The sequence below is a fragment of the Symphalangus syndactylus genome, chromosome 11 (genome assembly GCF_028878055.3).
Source record: "Symphalangus syndactylus isolate Jambi chromosome 11, NHGRI_mSymSyn1-v2.1_pri, whole genome shotgun sequence".
Taxonomy (NCBI): Eukaryota; Metazoa; Chordata; class Mammalia; order Primates; family Hylobatidae; genus Symphalangus; species Symphalangus syndactylus.
The window spans coordinates 109,996,449-110,010,751 of NC_072433.2; the positions used below are offsets into that span (position 1 = coordinate 109,996,449).

Consider the following 14,303-nt stretch of genomic DNA (forward strand, 5'->3'; position numbering starts at 1 on the left):
TTATTTTCTTCTGCAGAGGAGGACCCTCTCCCCAGTGAGTATGGACAGTTCTTAGCTATTCATGGTCAAAAAAAAATCCTAGATTTTCCAGGATTCTCTCTTCTCTCAGTTTCTGCAGTTCTATTAATAATTTTACCTATTCTTATAATTATATAATGAGGTCTACTAGCATTAATAGAATAGAAATGCGCAAATCTCTCAATTTTGAATATCGTTGGCCGCCTTGTTAAAATATTTGAGACAACTTTACAGGGACATAGAGATAAAAATAGCTTTGTGGAGCAGAGTTTTAGTTGGGATACACTGTCTAATTTTATGTATTGTCAAGGGGATAGCAGCTGCTAGAAGTCTCCTTTACTTGCCCTCTTGTGATGTATTAGATTTGGCAAAAAGGTAACTCTAAAAGGCAATGAAATACAAATAACGATGGGATATAAAAACAAACATAAATCTGTAATTTTGACTGTAAGATTGTGTGCTAAGAAGGGTTGAAATGGGTCAAAAATTTAATCAGAGTACTCAGGCTTGACTGACTGCTTCTGCCACATCATGCAACCTTACCCTTTTATTGCAGTTTTGGTACCCTCAATTTCCATATTTGAATCTTGTGACATGCTTTGAATGTTAGAGTTTAACATAAAATATTTTCCCTTTAAATGTAGTTAAATCTGTTGTTACTTAATTCTCTTGAAATATTTAACTATATTAACCCTCCAAAAATTAGGTTTATTAGCAAGCGTGTATGTTGCCTTGTTTTAATAGGTGTTTCTTAGGTTTGTTTAGGAGTTGTAGCCCCTCTTTCAATAGAATTGTCTATTTATGTGCTTTCTCATTTATCTGCTAGTGTTTCGGTTGTTTTTGCTTATTAGTTTGGGTGGCCTATTAATACAATATTAGCCATTTGCTGAAAGCATTTTTTAACAAGGGCCTTTTAATTTTGGTTATGACATTTATTGTAAATGTATGCAAGTTTTAAATTTTTATGTTTACTGATGTGTCTGTTTTTACCCTTTCAGATTCTATCTTAAAATTAGTCATTTCTTCTTGAGCTATGATGAGTATTTGATTCCATTTTCTTTTAGTTTTTCTAGATTGGTATTTTTCAAAATGTGAACTTTGAATTATCTAAGGGCAAATTTCTGGGCAACACCCTAGATGTACTGAATTAGAATCTTTGTGATGGAGCCCAGTAATCTGCAGTACCTCAGATAATTAATGCCTGTTGAAGTTTGAGAATTCCTATAGTGTGATTATCACTTAGACACAACCCTTCCTAACCTACCTCCATCACACACACTGAAGTTACAAAGCTTAGAACCACACATCTCGAGGTTTTAAACCTTCAAGTGTGTTCCTACTTTTCTGTTACCTTGCATTATCTTCCAAATTCTTATAATACACACTACTTAATTTTTCATTTTCATTTTCTTTTTTTTTGAGACAGAGTCTCACTCTTTTGCCCAGGCTGGAATGAAGTGGCTCAGTCTCAGCTCACCACGTCCTCCACCTCCCAGGTTCAAGCAATTCTCCTGCCTCAGCCTCCTGAGTAGCTGGGATTACAGGTGCCTGCCACCATACCTGGCTAATTTTTGTATTATTAGTAGAGACAGTGTTTCGCCATGTTGGCCAGGCTGGTTTCAAACTCCTGACCTCAGGTGATCCACCCACCTCTGCCTCCCAAAGTGCTAGAGTTACAGGCATGAGCCACCGCCCCCAGACTAATTTTTCATTTTCTATTCCTACCATCCCAGTCCAGAGTATTAGTACTTTATATCAGTGTTACTTTATTTCAGATCCTTATCCATTCTCTGCTGCAGACCAGTTTTCCTAAAACACCATTTTTGTCTTCATTCTCTTACTCAAATACACTGAAATGGGTCTCTGTTGTCCACCACATCATAGACATTGACCCTCAAGGCCAATAATCTTAAACCTTGTATGAGTTTCCTATTGCTACTGTAACAAATCACCAAAAATACAGTGGCTTAAAATTTATTTATTATTATTATTTGAGACAGAGTCTCACTTTGTCACCCAGGCTGGAGTGCAATGGCACGATCTAAGCTCACTGCAACCTCCGTCTCCCAGGTTCAAACGATTCTTCTTCGCCAGCCTCCTGAGTAGCTAAGACTACAGGCATGTACCACCATGCTTGGCTATTTTTTTTGTATTTTTAGTAGAGACAGGGTTTCACCATGTTGGCCAGGCTGGTCTTGAACTCCTGACCTCAGGTGATCTACCTGCCTTGGCCTCCCAAAGTGTTGGGATTACAGGCGTGAGCCACTACATCCAGCCTTAAAATTTATTACCTGACTGTAGCTGAGTCTTCTGTGGGTTCTAGAACAGAATCTGTTTCCTTGCCTTTTCCAACATTCCTCATCTCGTGGCCTCTTTCATCTTCAAAGCCAGCAGTCACTCCACTTCAGCTTGTGTCCATCATAATGTCTCCTGTCATCACCTCTCCTCTGACTCGACACCTTGTGTAAACAGCCTTTCTGATTCATGCAGATAAGTACCAGATTCTATGACACCACAAACTCAATCCCCTTTTCCTTGTCCTTCCCTCTCATGATAACATTGAGCCCACACAGATAATCAAAGATAATCCCCCCTTTTCAAAATCCTTAATTTAATCACATCTGCAAAGCCCCCTTTCCCATGTAAGCGAATACATTCACAGATTCTGGGGATTGGGACTTGGACATCTTTGAGGGAACCATTATTCTGTCTACTACTAACTCCTTTACTGGCCGACTTTATTTTTCACTCCTCCTAAGAGCCCTTCAGTGACAGCTGAGCCAGTATCTCCCATTACCTGATTATATGAGGTAAAAATGGCTACCCGCCTGTCTTTGCCATTGCTGAATGTCTTTTCCTCTGTGTTCTGATCTATTCAAACCAAGACATTTCAAGTTCTCCTTTTTCCGTGTTAGCTCCCTTTCTTCCCTGATCGCTTTGTTCTTAGAATTCCTGTCCATTTAGAGTAGAGATTTCTGCTTAAATTTTGGAAACATATGAGATAAAACTGTTATCTCTAAATTTTATCTAATTAGAAGGTACTTTTTTAAAAGTAGGGACCATGTCCTATCTTTCATATCTTTCACACTGTTAGAGTGTCTAGTAGAGTCTTGGGCACATATTAGATATTAAATAAGTATTTGGCAAATGGTATATTTGGAGAACATGTATATTTATGAATTACTAGAGGATCAGTTTCTACTGTGGGAGCTTGCATTCTCTGTTAACCCCAGGTTCTGCTTGCCCTGATACCTTTGTAGCTCCTCTGCTAGTACTAGGTGGGAAGAACACCATGACCACACCAAAACAAAAACAAAACCCCATCCTAGCCTTGTTATGGCCCAGGCACAGGCTCCTGTGACAGGGTGAACCTTCAGGCTTATGAGTGCTTTCCCGTGTGCCTTGGCTACACCTGTCCACACCCCACTATGGCCAAATACTTCACTATTTTAAATGGTGGTTCCTGAAAAGAGCTTTACCTCCCTAGGCCAAAAATTGCATGTATGGGCAGAAAAACCTTTTCAGCATGGCAGACTGCTAAGCACATTTTATTTTCATGCCTTCCCAGCTGCTTTCTGTCAGTCACAGCCCATCCTTTTATTCACAAAGGTTTCAGTGAAATATGGTGCTGTTTCATTTTTAAATTAACTATCTTCATTTTTTATTATTGACTACCTTTGGCTTGAATAAAAGAGTTCATTCTCCTGTGTTTAATTCCATGAAGCAGACAATAAAGAACCAAAAACCTGCCATGTGGGGTCAAACCAGTAGCACAGTACCCTGTACATTCTCTCCAAAGGAAACCCTGAGGAAGTAGCGGTGGCAATACAGGGGGAAAGATGGGATTTTTATCCCCAAATGTTTCCCGCTTCTTTAACTTTTCTTTGCTTTTTCATTCTTTTTATTCATGTACTTGGGAAAAGTATTTCTGCTTCTTTGTGGAAAATGGTTACGATAACCAATGTATGCAGTGGTAGGTCTGTGTGGAGTAAGTTCTGTGTAAATTCTTCTAGCAGTATAAAAAAGGAAAAGGGAGTGGTCACACCAGGAAAAGGAGATTGTGTGTGTGGTGTCGTGGAATCTGGTACTTATCTGCGTGGATCAGACAGGCAGTTTGCCTGGACACAGCAGGGCCAGGACCGTTAATCATCGGATGAAGTGGCAGAGGAGTATTTATCTTATAAGCAGCTGCGCCCTACTGGAAACATATTGTCTCGGGTTTGTCTCTCATCTAAAGCAATTCATTACTCACCTACAAATGCTGTCATGGATCCCAGCAGCTATGATCGTCTGCTTCCTCAGTACTCCTGACATAAATAAAAAAGGAAAAATATTTTCAGTGCTAGATCTTCAAAATTTTTTTTAAAAGGAGAGACATATAATAGAGTTGATTTTCCATTCTGAAATATATATTGTGATTCAATAGTTTAAAAGGAAGTTTCTTTATGTTTAAAGTGAAACTTAAGCTTATTACCACAGAATAATTTAGTGTTTTGGCCTTGTTCTTATGGAGAAATGCTTCAGACAGTATAGAGATTAAATATGTATTTATTCCCCTGCAAGCAATTATAAATCCCCCTCCTTCTCTCTCCCTTGCATTATCAGTTTTCCGCTCAATACTGAATCAGTCTCATCACTACATGCGCCTATCGCAGTAGTTTCTGTTTCACAAAATAAAGCCTGCCTTCGGCCCCATGCTTCCCTCCTGTGCTCATCCCGTTGTACTCCTTCCTTCGCTTTTAGTAGAACTCCTTAGAAGAGGAGCTGCTACTTCCCCACTGCCCTTCTCTCTGTACCCTGCCTTATTGACTTACCATCATCTGGCACAGCCTGATCACACCTGTCCTCTTGAAACACTTTCCTGATGGAACCTACTTCCCCTCTTCCCCCAGTGATTGCCCTGCTTCTCCTCCCTACTGCTCCATCTCACCTGAGGCTCGGGGCCCTCTTCCAAGCTCATTCAGGCAGAATTCAGTGGCTTGCAGTTGCAGAACTGAGGTCCCTTTTTTTTCTTGCTGGCTGAACACCAGAGGCAGCGCTCAGCTCCCAAAGACCACACTCAGGTCCTAGCCATGTGGCTCTCTCATCACATGACACCTTACTTGAAAGTCAGCAGTCCGCTAGGACCATCATATAATACACAGTGTAATCATGGAGTGACCGTCCTGACATAGTCACAGTTCCCACTCATGCTTAAGAGGAGGGGATCATTTTAGGATTCTGCCCACCACAGCTCTTTTTCTCTATCTGTACTTAACTCCTAATGTCATCTCCTCTAGTTCCACAGCTCTAATTACCTATATATTCTGATCCCCACATTTACAGACTCGTACCCAACTACCTACCCAGCATCTCTACTTGGATGCCTATTGAGCATCTCTGACTTAAAATAGAACAAATGATTCCTTTATATTAGGAATGTCTTTGATTGCATATAATAGAAACTTGATTAGTTTTCTTAAGATATTTTTTATTCTCACATTACAGGAAAACTAAAAACAGGCAGTCCAGGTGATGCAGGCATCTCACAACATTCATGTTCTGGGCTTCTCGTGTCTCCCTGCTTCAATGTCCTCATCTTAGCATGTGACTTTTACACTTCTGGTGACAACATAGCTCCTACCCTTCCAGGCGTGGCTTCTGCATTTTCTGGCAAGAAGAGCCTGTTGCTTTTTGTTAGGAAAACAAGAGCCCTACCCTAGTAGACATGTACACATATTGGTAACTCTGTCACATGGTCACCCTAATTAAAAGGGAACCTGGAAAACCGATTTATAGCTCAGCATGTTAGCCCTCTGAATGACGTTGATTTTTTTTTTCCCCCCAAAAAGAAGGAGGGAATGAATATTGGCTAAGCAGCTAGCAGTGCTAGCCACATCCCTTATTCGTGTGGGATTAGATTTGGCTGTGACTCTAAAACCAAAATAATGGTGACATTAACAGATACAACTTGGTCCCTCCCTTCATAAATGTCTGGTGCTGGTGTGGCGGTTTCATGATCGTCAGGGACCCAGGCTCTTGCTGCTTTACCATTCTCAGTGCGAGACTTCTACCTCAGAGGCAAAGGTGGCCCCTCTGCTCTAGCCAGTACATGGGCCCCTTCTTCGTGATGTCCAACAAATTTCAGCCTAGAATGGTTAAGGGTGAATATACTCTTACGTATGGAAAGAATTTTTTACTATAGTTTAGCTGTCCGGGTTTAATTGTATGAATTTTCTTATTCATTACTATGCTGTTTCTGTGCATATGTAGTAAAGGAGTAACGTTGGTAGGTTTTTTCCAAGTTTTTAATTAGCAATTAAGCACATTCCACTTTAAGAGGCAGTGTATTAGTTTCCTATTGCTGCTATAACAAGTTACCATAAATATAGTGGCTTAAAACAATATAAATTTATTGTCTTACACTTCCTGATGTGAGGAGTCCGCAGTGGGTTTCACTGGGCTAAAATCAAGGCGTCAGCAGGATGATGTTTCCTCTAGAGGCTCTAGGGCAGAATCCATTCTTTCCAGCTTCTAGAGGTCACCTTGGCTCATGGCCTCTTTCTCCATCGTCAGAGCCAGAGACATTGTTTCTCCCAGTCTCTTTCCAACTCATTCTGCTGCCTCCCTTTTATAAGGATCCTTGTGATTACACTGAGCCCACTCCAGTAATCCGGGAGAATCTTCCTATTTTAAGACCACGAATTTAACCAAATCTTCAAAGTCCTTTTTGGCATATAAGGTAACATCCACAGGATTAGGATTTGGTTATTTTGGGGAAAGGAGGATTATTCTGCCCACCATAGACAGCTCTAATGCAACTTCCAACAGAATTTTTATTTATTTATATTATCCCCTAAAACTACTGTCCCAAAAGGCTTAGCTGAGAACTATCATTCAGTTTTCATGAATGGAGTTGCAAAGTAATTGTTAGGAACATTGAAAAGATTAGTCCCTTATGTTTTTAAGTTCTTTCTCCAAATGATCTGGTCTAGTTAATGGCATTTCTAGGGACAACACTTATATACAGTTGCATTTTGTTTTGATTTCTTCGTATGAAAAACATGTAGAAAGACTTTTTATCAGCAAAGTCCTTCAAGTAAAATTTTGTTGTATTAATTGATTTTTGTAACTAGATTTCTTTACTTTCATTTTTATTCATTTACTAGGCTTTTAATTTTTCAGGAAAAAGGATTTCAATCTGAAATATTGACAATAATACCTACCAAAACAGAAAACCATTATTCTGAAAACTGAACAGTCAAGATATCTAAATAAAGAATGGTTTGACAAAATTGCAGTGTAATTATATTTTCCTCTATTTTTTATTGCAGATAGCAGTAGTTCACTTTCTTTTATTGGCCTTTTTTCCCCAAATAATATCACTATAATTAACAGACATCTCTGTTTTTTTTTCTTTTTCTATTCTGTCTTTATAGCTTAAGAAATGTATAAAAACTCCAGAAATCCCTTCTAAACATGTTAGGAACTGGGTCCCCAAAGTCTTGGAACAGCGACGACAAGGTTTGGAAACATACTTACAGGTAAGATATGTTTAGATCCTCATTTTATATAACATAATCATATGTCTCGCCATTTTTTCTCAGGACATGTGAGTGCAATGTAAAATAAATTAAGCAGCCAAAGATTCTAAATTAAAGGAAGTTCAAAATTACAGATATGTTGTTGGTTGGTTCTTGTAGCTTTAATTAGGGTTCTATTTAAAATTAGTTCTATGCGTTGGGGCAGTGAAATTTCAATAAAAAGGTGAAAACTGTTGAGGAGAGGATCTGTTTTTTAATTCAACTCTACAGATTATTTTGTTTTTTGCTTTTTGCTTTTCTTCAAGATTTTTTTTGCTTCTTTATAGCAATCCCAGCCTTTACGTTTTGAGTTTTGCAGGGCTGGTTGGGGTAGTGAGAGAAACTGAACTCACAGCGGGCCTGGCTAGTATATCTTTGGAATCAAATTGAAAAGGAATGTATAAAAATTGCCGATGATGAAGTGCCAACCTCTTTGAAAATTCGAATGTCAGTTTAGAAAGAATGCACTGGGACACTCTTTTCTGCAGCTGAGAGGAGCAAGCAGAGCTGCCTAAGTGAGATAGGACAAAGACCGTCTCTCTACCAAGTGACAGAAGAAGCAAAAGGAGAAGGTAGAGCAGTATCAGCTCCTCTGAGTTTTAAAACAAAAAGAACTAGTGGCCCCAGGCGAGTACTCAGTGTAGTCATCATTAAGTCCAAAGAACACTGTGCAGGGCAGGAGCTGGGGTGGGCAGGCCCTGAGGTCAGCCAGTACCATCCTGCCACTAACCCATCTTGGTAAGGGCCAGTAGTACGGTCCCTCCCTGGCACCAGAGTCCACTGGAGAATCGACACATGAGAATTATGGAGTGAACATGGCTGGGGGCAGGGGAATCTTGGCTCTTAAAACAAAAGAGCTGGACTCCCACCTAAGAGCTATGAATTAATGATTGACCCATCTAAGACACGTTACATCAAACAAATCAGCAGCCATGACTGTGTTCTCCCTTTGATACCTTCATGGCCCTTTAAGCACTAACCCTAGGGTGGATTCTGTTGAGGAACGAAACTGAGGACTTTGGAGCTAGTGTGCCATTTCTTCTACAGAGCTCTATGAATGGCTGTCCCTGAATCACTGGTGATGAGAAGCTGAGGGGAGGCTGACTCCTCAGGCTTGTACTTAGTGAGAAATTCAGAGGACTATCTCTCATAGAAAGATGCCAGAATTCTGTTCCTGGCCCTTGTAGTTTTCCTAGTCGTTACAGTGCTCTACTAGGAAAGCTGACATGCAGACGGCCCCTGAGGACATTTAAGGCGGGCTCTCTTTACTGTTTTTGCTCTTTTGCTTTTGGACTTGGTAGAAGAATCCCTCAGTGTCTCTCTCTGGGGGCGAGAGCTTAAAGGAAATGGGGATTATTACAAATCACAAGAATGTGTGTGGCCATGGTTTTTGAGACTGAGGCGCTGTGATCCTTCCATAGCTTCAGGCAACACTGCAGAGCAAAAAAACCCCCCCAAAAAATCAAGACTTCAGAAATTGTATGCAAAGAGTAAAAATGCATGTTCTCTATAATTAAATGGAATAGGTAAACAATGCATTCTTATTTGCAAGCCAGATTTTCCATGATATTGTATATCTTCAAGCTTTAGTTCTGAAGAAAGCTCTACTCTGTTCTCCTCATTGTATTTGACACATGATTTCCATTACTACTCAGTGTAAACATTTTAAGTTGTTTGTACTTCGGATATAAATATGTGCATAAAATCATCTGGCACAGAGAGGAGTTTATAGTGACACTCAAATTGAGCTTAGAATTTTCTATTCTCAGAAATAAGGCTTGAAAGATGTGGTTGAAGGGCTCAGAGGGCTTGCTTCCTGTTGTGCATTTAATACTCAATTTGTTGTCACTTAATTCCCCCAGGAGTTCAAGGGAGCTTTCTTTTCCACTTGATTCTATTTGCAGGCAATGGGAGCTAGATGGAAGTTGCAAAGATAAGCCTGAACACTTTATTAATCTTAAATGAAATGCAAATCCTAGCCTAGGTGTCATTTCTTGATCATTTCAAGTCTCCTTAGAAGTAAGACAGCATTACTGTTTCTTCTGCTTGCTTACATTACACCAGCTAGAATCCATTCATGCTCAGGATCAGTCTGAAACCCAGGGAGTGGATGCCACCAGCACTTTCTCAGCAGGTACCATCCTGCCACTAACCCGTCTTGGTGAGGGCCAGTAGTATGGTCCTGATCTGGCCCATGAACCTAAGAAAGCGTTAATACCTCCAAGCCATAGCATCTTAAGTTCACAGGGAACTTAGACATTACATAGTCCGGTCCTTCAGCTATTTCACAATCATCCCTCTGGCCTTAATTTCCCACCCATAAACAGGCAGATCAGCTCTTGAGAGGGTCAGAGAAAACAACTCTTCCTGCCATCCAAGGGGCAACTAGTACATTCTGGACCATGGGTGAGTACAACCCCACACATTTCCTAAGGTGGTCCCACACTGCTCTTTTATTTTAGAGATGGACAAACTGAGGTCCAGTGGAATTAAAAATCTTGCCCCCATTCCTGCAATATATTAGTTAAAGAGTTGGGACTGGAATTTTAGTTTCCTAACATCCAGTATGGGCTCCTTTCTTCATGTGTTGTGGATTTTTCTAAGTCAGGAGAAATTTTTCAACTTTGACATACAGCTTTACATAAGGCTCTAACAGATAAAGGAAAAGACCTTATAATCATAAACTATTACAGCCTAATTGACTATCATCCCCCAACTCCCTGGATAAGTAGATAGATGATTTTTTAAATCAATAACTTGAATAGCAAAAACTATGCGTATGCTTTCATTTTCTGTGCTGTATTTAAGTAACAGGCTAACTTAAAAACAAGAAAGGTCAAATTACCTATTTTCAAAATTAATTTTGTTCTATCTGAGATTTTAAACAAAGGAAACCCAACCTGTTTTGGCATCTGTACTTTTAAAACTCTTTTTTATTCCTTTGCTGGTCACCAATGAAATGAAATTAATGAAAGAAATAAAACTAATGAAAATGAGAGGCAAAAAAGCCTACAGTTAGCATTTATTTGGCTTTCTTCAATTTGAAAATAAACATATCATATTAGTCTTCAAGATACAATTTATAAATATTTTCTTTTATGTTTTAGCATCTCTATTCAATTTAAGTAATTTTAGTTTAAAAGAACTAAATTAGGAAATTTTCCTAGTGTATATTTTTGAGTGTAGATTTCTTGAAAATATTTTACATTATATTTGCAAAAGCCACTTTATTTTCAAATAGAAATTTCAGATCTTAAGGGGAAAAAAGCAAGCATATTATTCAAAGTAATGTGGAATTGCCACAGTGTAAATAATTTATGGATAGGTTCTAATCAGTGAATTTACCTTCAAAAACTTATGCCAGTCTAGAGATTTCCATATGATCATATTTGCAGAGTCTAACAGTTGAGCAATTACAGCAAAGTCTATTTAGTGTTACTTGCCTGGAGATTAAAAACAATAGTATGAAGGTTACATAAGTGAGTTTTAATTTTTTAAGTACATTTCTGAACCATTATTATTTTCCTACTTAAATTTTCAAATGATTTGATTAGAAACAAATTCTAAAACAAAAATGAAAAACCTTAGCTGAATATTCAAGTACATATAGTATCTTAGAATCAAAATCTATAATTAAATCAGGGAGACATCAGATGTTACATTTGGCATTTGAGTAATTTGAAGTATGGCAGTCTACCTGATGAACAGTGAACCTTAATTTTATTTCCTAGAATCATTTTCTGTTTATTGAATAAGAAATCAATTAGCTATTATGTTTTCTTATCTCTTTTCCTTTAAATAATATACCCCAGGAAAACTCCCTGAGGTTTAATGAATGAAGAAATCGATCTCTTGTAAAAGTAGAATTAAGTATAACAATATCTTTCTATATGAGTGGAAGAAAATCAGTTGGTTTTCATCTCAATAAAAGGTCTATGCCTTCTCCTTTCCTTTCCTCTCTCCTCATCTCCTCTCCTCTCCTCCCCTCCCCTCCTCTCCTGCCCTCCCCTCCCATCCCATCCCCTCTCCTCCACTCCCCTCCCCCTTCCCCTCCCCTCCCCACTCCCCTCCCCTCCCCACTCCCCTCCCCTCCCCACTCCCCTCCCCTCCCCCCCTCCCCTCCCCTCCTCCCTCCCTTCCCCCCTCCCTTCCCCCCTCCCCTCCCCTCCCCTTTTTGGAAACAGAGTCTTGCTCTGTCACCCAGGCTGGAGTGCAGTGGCACAATCTCAGCTCACTGCAACCTCCACCTCATGGGTTCAAGCAATTCTCCTGCCTCAACTTCCCAAGTGGCTGGGATTACAGGCACCCGCCACCATGCCCTGCTAATTTTTGTATTTTTAATAGAAACAGGGTTTCGCCATGTTGGCCAGGCTGGTCTCAAACTCCTGACCTCAAATGATCCTCCCGTCTCGGCCTCCCAGAGTGCTAGGATTACAGGTGTGAGCTACTTTGCCTAGCCATCAGCATTTAAATAGGAAAGGTGCTCCGAAGATAAAGAACAAAGAATGACAGAATCCTTGTAATGCCTAGACATAGCCAGTGATATTTCAGTACATTGGAGACAAGATCCATAATCTTCCAGAAAAAAAAAAAACAACTGATGGGCAAGGTTGAGGTTCAGTCATGGCTTCACTTCTTCATTTGAGGGTGGTTTAGTTGGCACATCCCTCCATTCTTCAGTAGAAACATTAACTTGTAAACTGGCATAATATTTAGACAAAGTTTTTTCATGGAGTTGTGCATACATTACTTGTTCCATTTATTACAATAATGTGGAATTTATCTTTCTGAGAAAGGTACATCTTATATCACTTGAGAATAATACTTCTTGTTTATATTTTTTCTTTTTGTAGAGTAAACAGTAATTAAATGTATAGTTAGTATTGAGAGCTAAAGAGAAATAGCTCACAGAAATCAAGACTAAGGATAATCTAAGCTAATAATACAAATCTTTTTTTTTAACAGTTTATTTGTAGAGAACACTTCCGAAGCAAGAGTGAGGCTGGCTTGTTAAACAATAGTAGATGCTCTTGAGTTACTGTCTTCACAAGACCCTATTACTTGACTAGCCTGCCCTTCATTCATTCTTTAAATTATACAATATGATATGTACCATTGGGTCAGTAGTCCACAGTAGGCCAAAGAGTATTGTATTTTTGACTTTTCCTGATGTACATGAAATAATTACTAAAATTGACCATATGTGCTTGAAAATGTGTATTCTTAAATTCTCAAATGCGGTGAACTATATATATATATAGTTTTATATATACTATATATATAATCAAATCAGTGTTAAGTATTGTTTATTAATGTTTTTATTTTTAATTTTTGTGGGTACATAATAGGTGTATATATGAAGTACATGAAAGCATTTTGTTTAAATGTTTTGTATTTTAACTTGGCCACTCAATCAATAAGAACAAAGATATGTTAAAATTTCCCACTTAAATTTCTTATCATTATTGATATAATTGGGGTTAGTTCAGCCATCTCTGCTATCACTCCATCTTTTTCTATGATTTTTTTTTTTTGTCTGCTTTTGGATTGCTGACCAATACTGTTTTTTTTTTCTTTCTATTGTTCCCCCATTCATTTATATTTGTTCTTTCAACAGTTACCTGTTATCTTTACTTTCCTCTTGAACATTACAAGGGCCTTACAATATTTTAACTCTGTTTATGCTGGATATAGGAATCTGGGTTGACAGTTCTTGTCTTTCAGTGCTTGCAAAATATTGTGACACTTCTTGCCTTCGTGGTTTCTGATTTTTTAAAAAAAATCAGTCATTTTTTTTTCCCCTATATTTAAGGTGTTATTTTAAAAAGGCTGCTTTCAATATTTTATTCTTGTCATTCGTTTTCAGAAGTTTAATTTTGATGTGTCTTGGTGTGTATTTAAGTTTTTCCTCTTTTGAGTTATCCTGGTTTCTTGAATCTGTAGATTAATGTCCCTTGTCTGGTTCAAAAGTTTTAGCCATTATTTCACTGAGTACACTTTCAGCTCCTTCTTCTTTCTCCTCTTATTCCAGGACTCTGATAACAGGAATGCTAAATTTTTTATTATAGACCCACAGGGACCTGAGACCTTACTCATTTTTCTCAGACTGTTTTTATTTTCTCCATGGTCAGGGTGCGTAAATTCTATTGTTCTATCTCCCAGTTTCCTTATTCTTTCCTTGGTTCCTTGCATTCCACTGTTGAACCCTTAACTTAAGGTTTTTGTGTCAGTTATTATATTTTTTATTTCTAAAATTCCCATTTGTTCTTCTTTATATCTTTTATTTCCTTGCTGAGATTTTGTATGTCTTCATTGAGTCTCTTTTGTTTTGTTTCAAATGTGTTTATAATTACTCATTGAAAAGTTTTTATTGTGGCTGCTTTAAAATCATTGTCCAATAATCTTTACATCTCTGTCATCCTAATGTTGGAATCTATTGATTATCTTTTTCATTCACTTTGAGATCTTCCTGGTTCTTGGTACAATGGATAATTCTGGTTGAATCTTACACATTTTTATAATTATGAGACTCTGGCTCTTATTTATACCTTCTATTTTAGCTGACTTTCTCTAACAGCTCCATCGGGAAGATGGGATGTGGCGGACATCACCTTGTTTTTCCCAGGTTAAGGTAGAAGATTAGTCTCACTTGGCCCTCATTGATAACTGGAGGGTAAGGCATGTTCCTCATTACCAATAAGATGTAGAAAGTTCTTTGCTAGA

General features: G+C 38.4%; 1 protein-coding gene across 3 annotated transcripts in view; it reads left to right on the plus strand.

The window, feature by feature from the left end:
* The window catches only part of SNX24 (sorting nexin 24), a 193,258-nt gene that overhangs the window by 100,108 nt on the left and 78,847 nt on the right, over positions 1-14,303 (plus strand). For all 3 annotated transcript variants that reach the window (XM_055298967.2, XM_055298969.2, XM_063612963.1), the window contains exon 3: positions 7,437-7,541. In XM_055298967.2, coding sequence (XP_055154942.1) covers positions 7,437-7,541 — 105 coding nt within the window. The remainder of the gene's footprint in view (positions 1-7,436; positions 7,542-14,303) is intronic.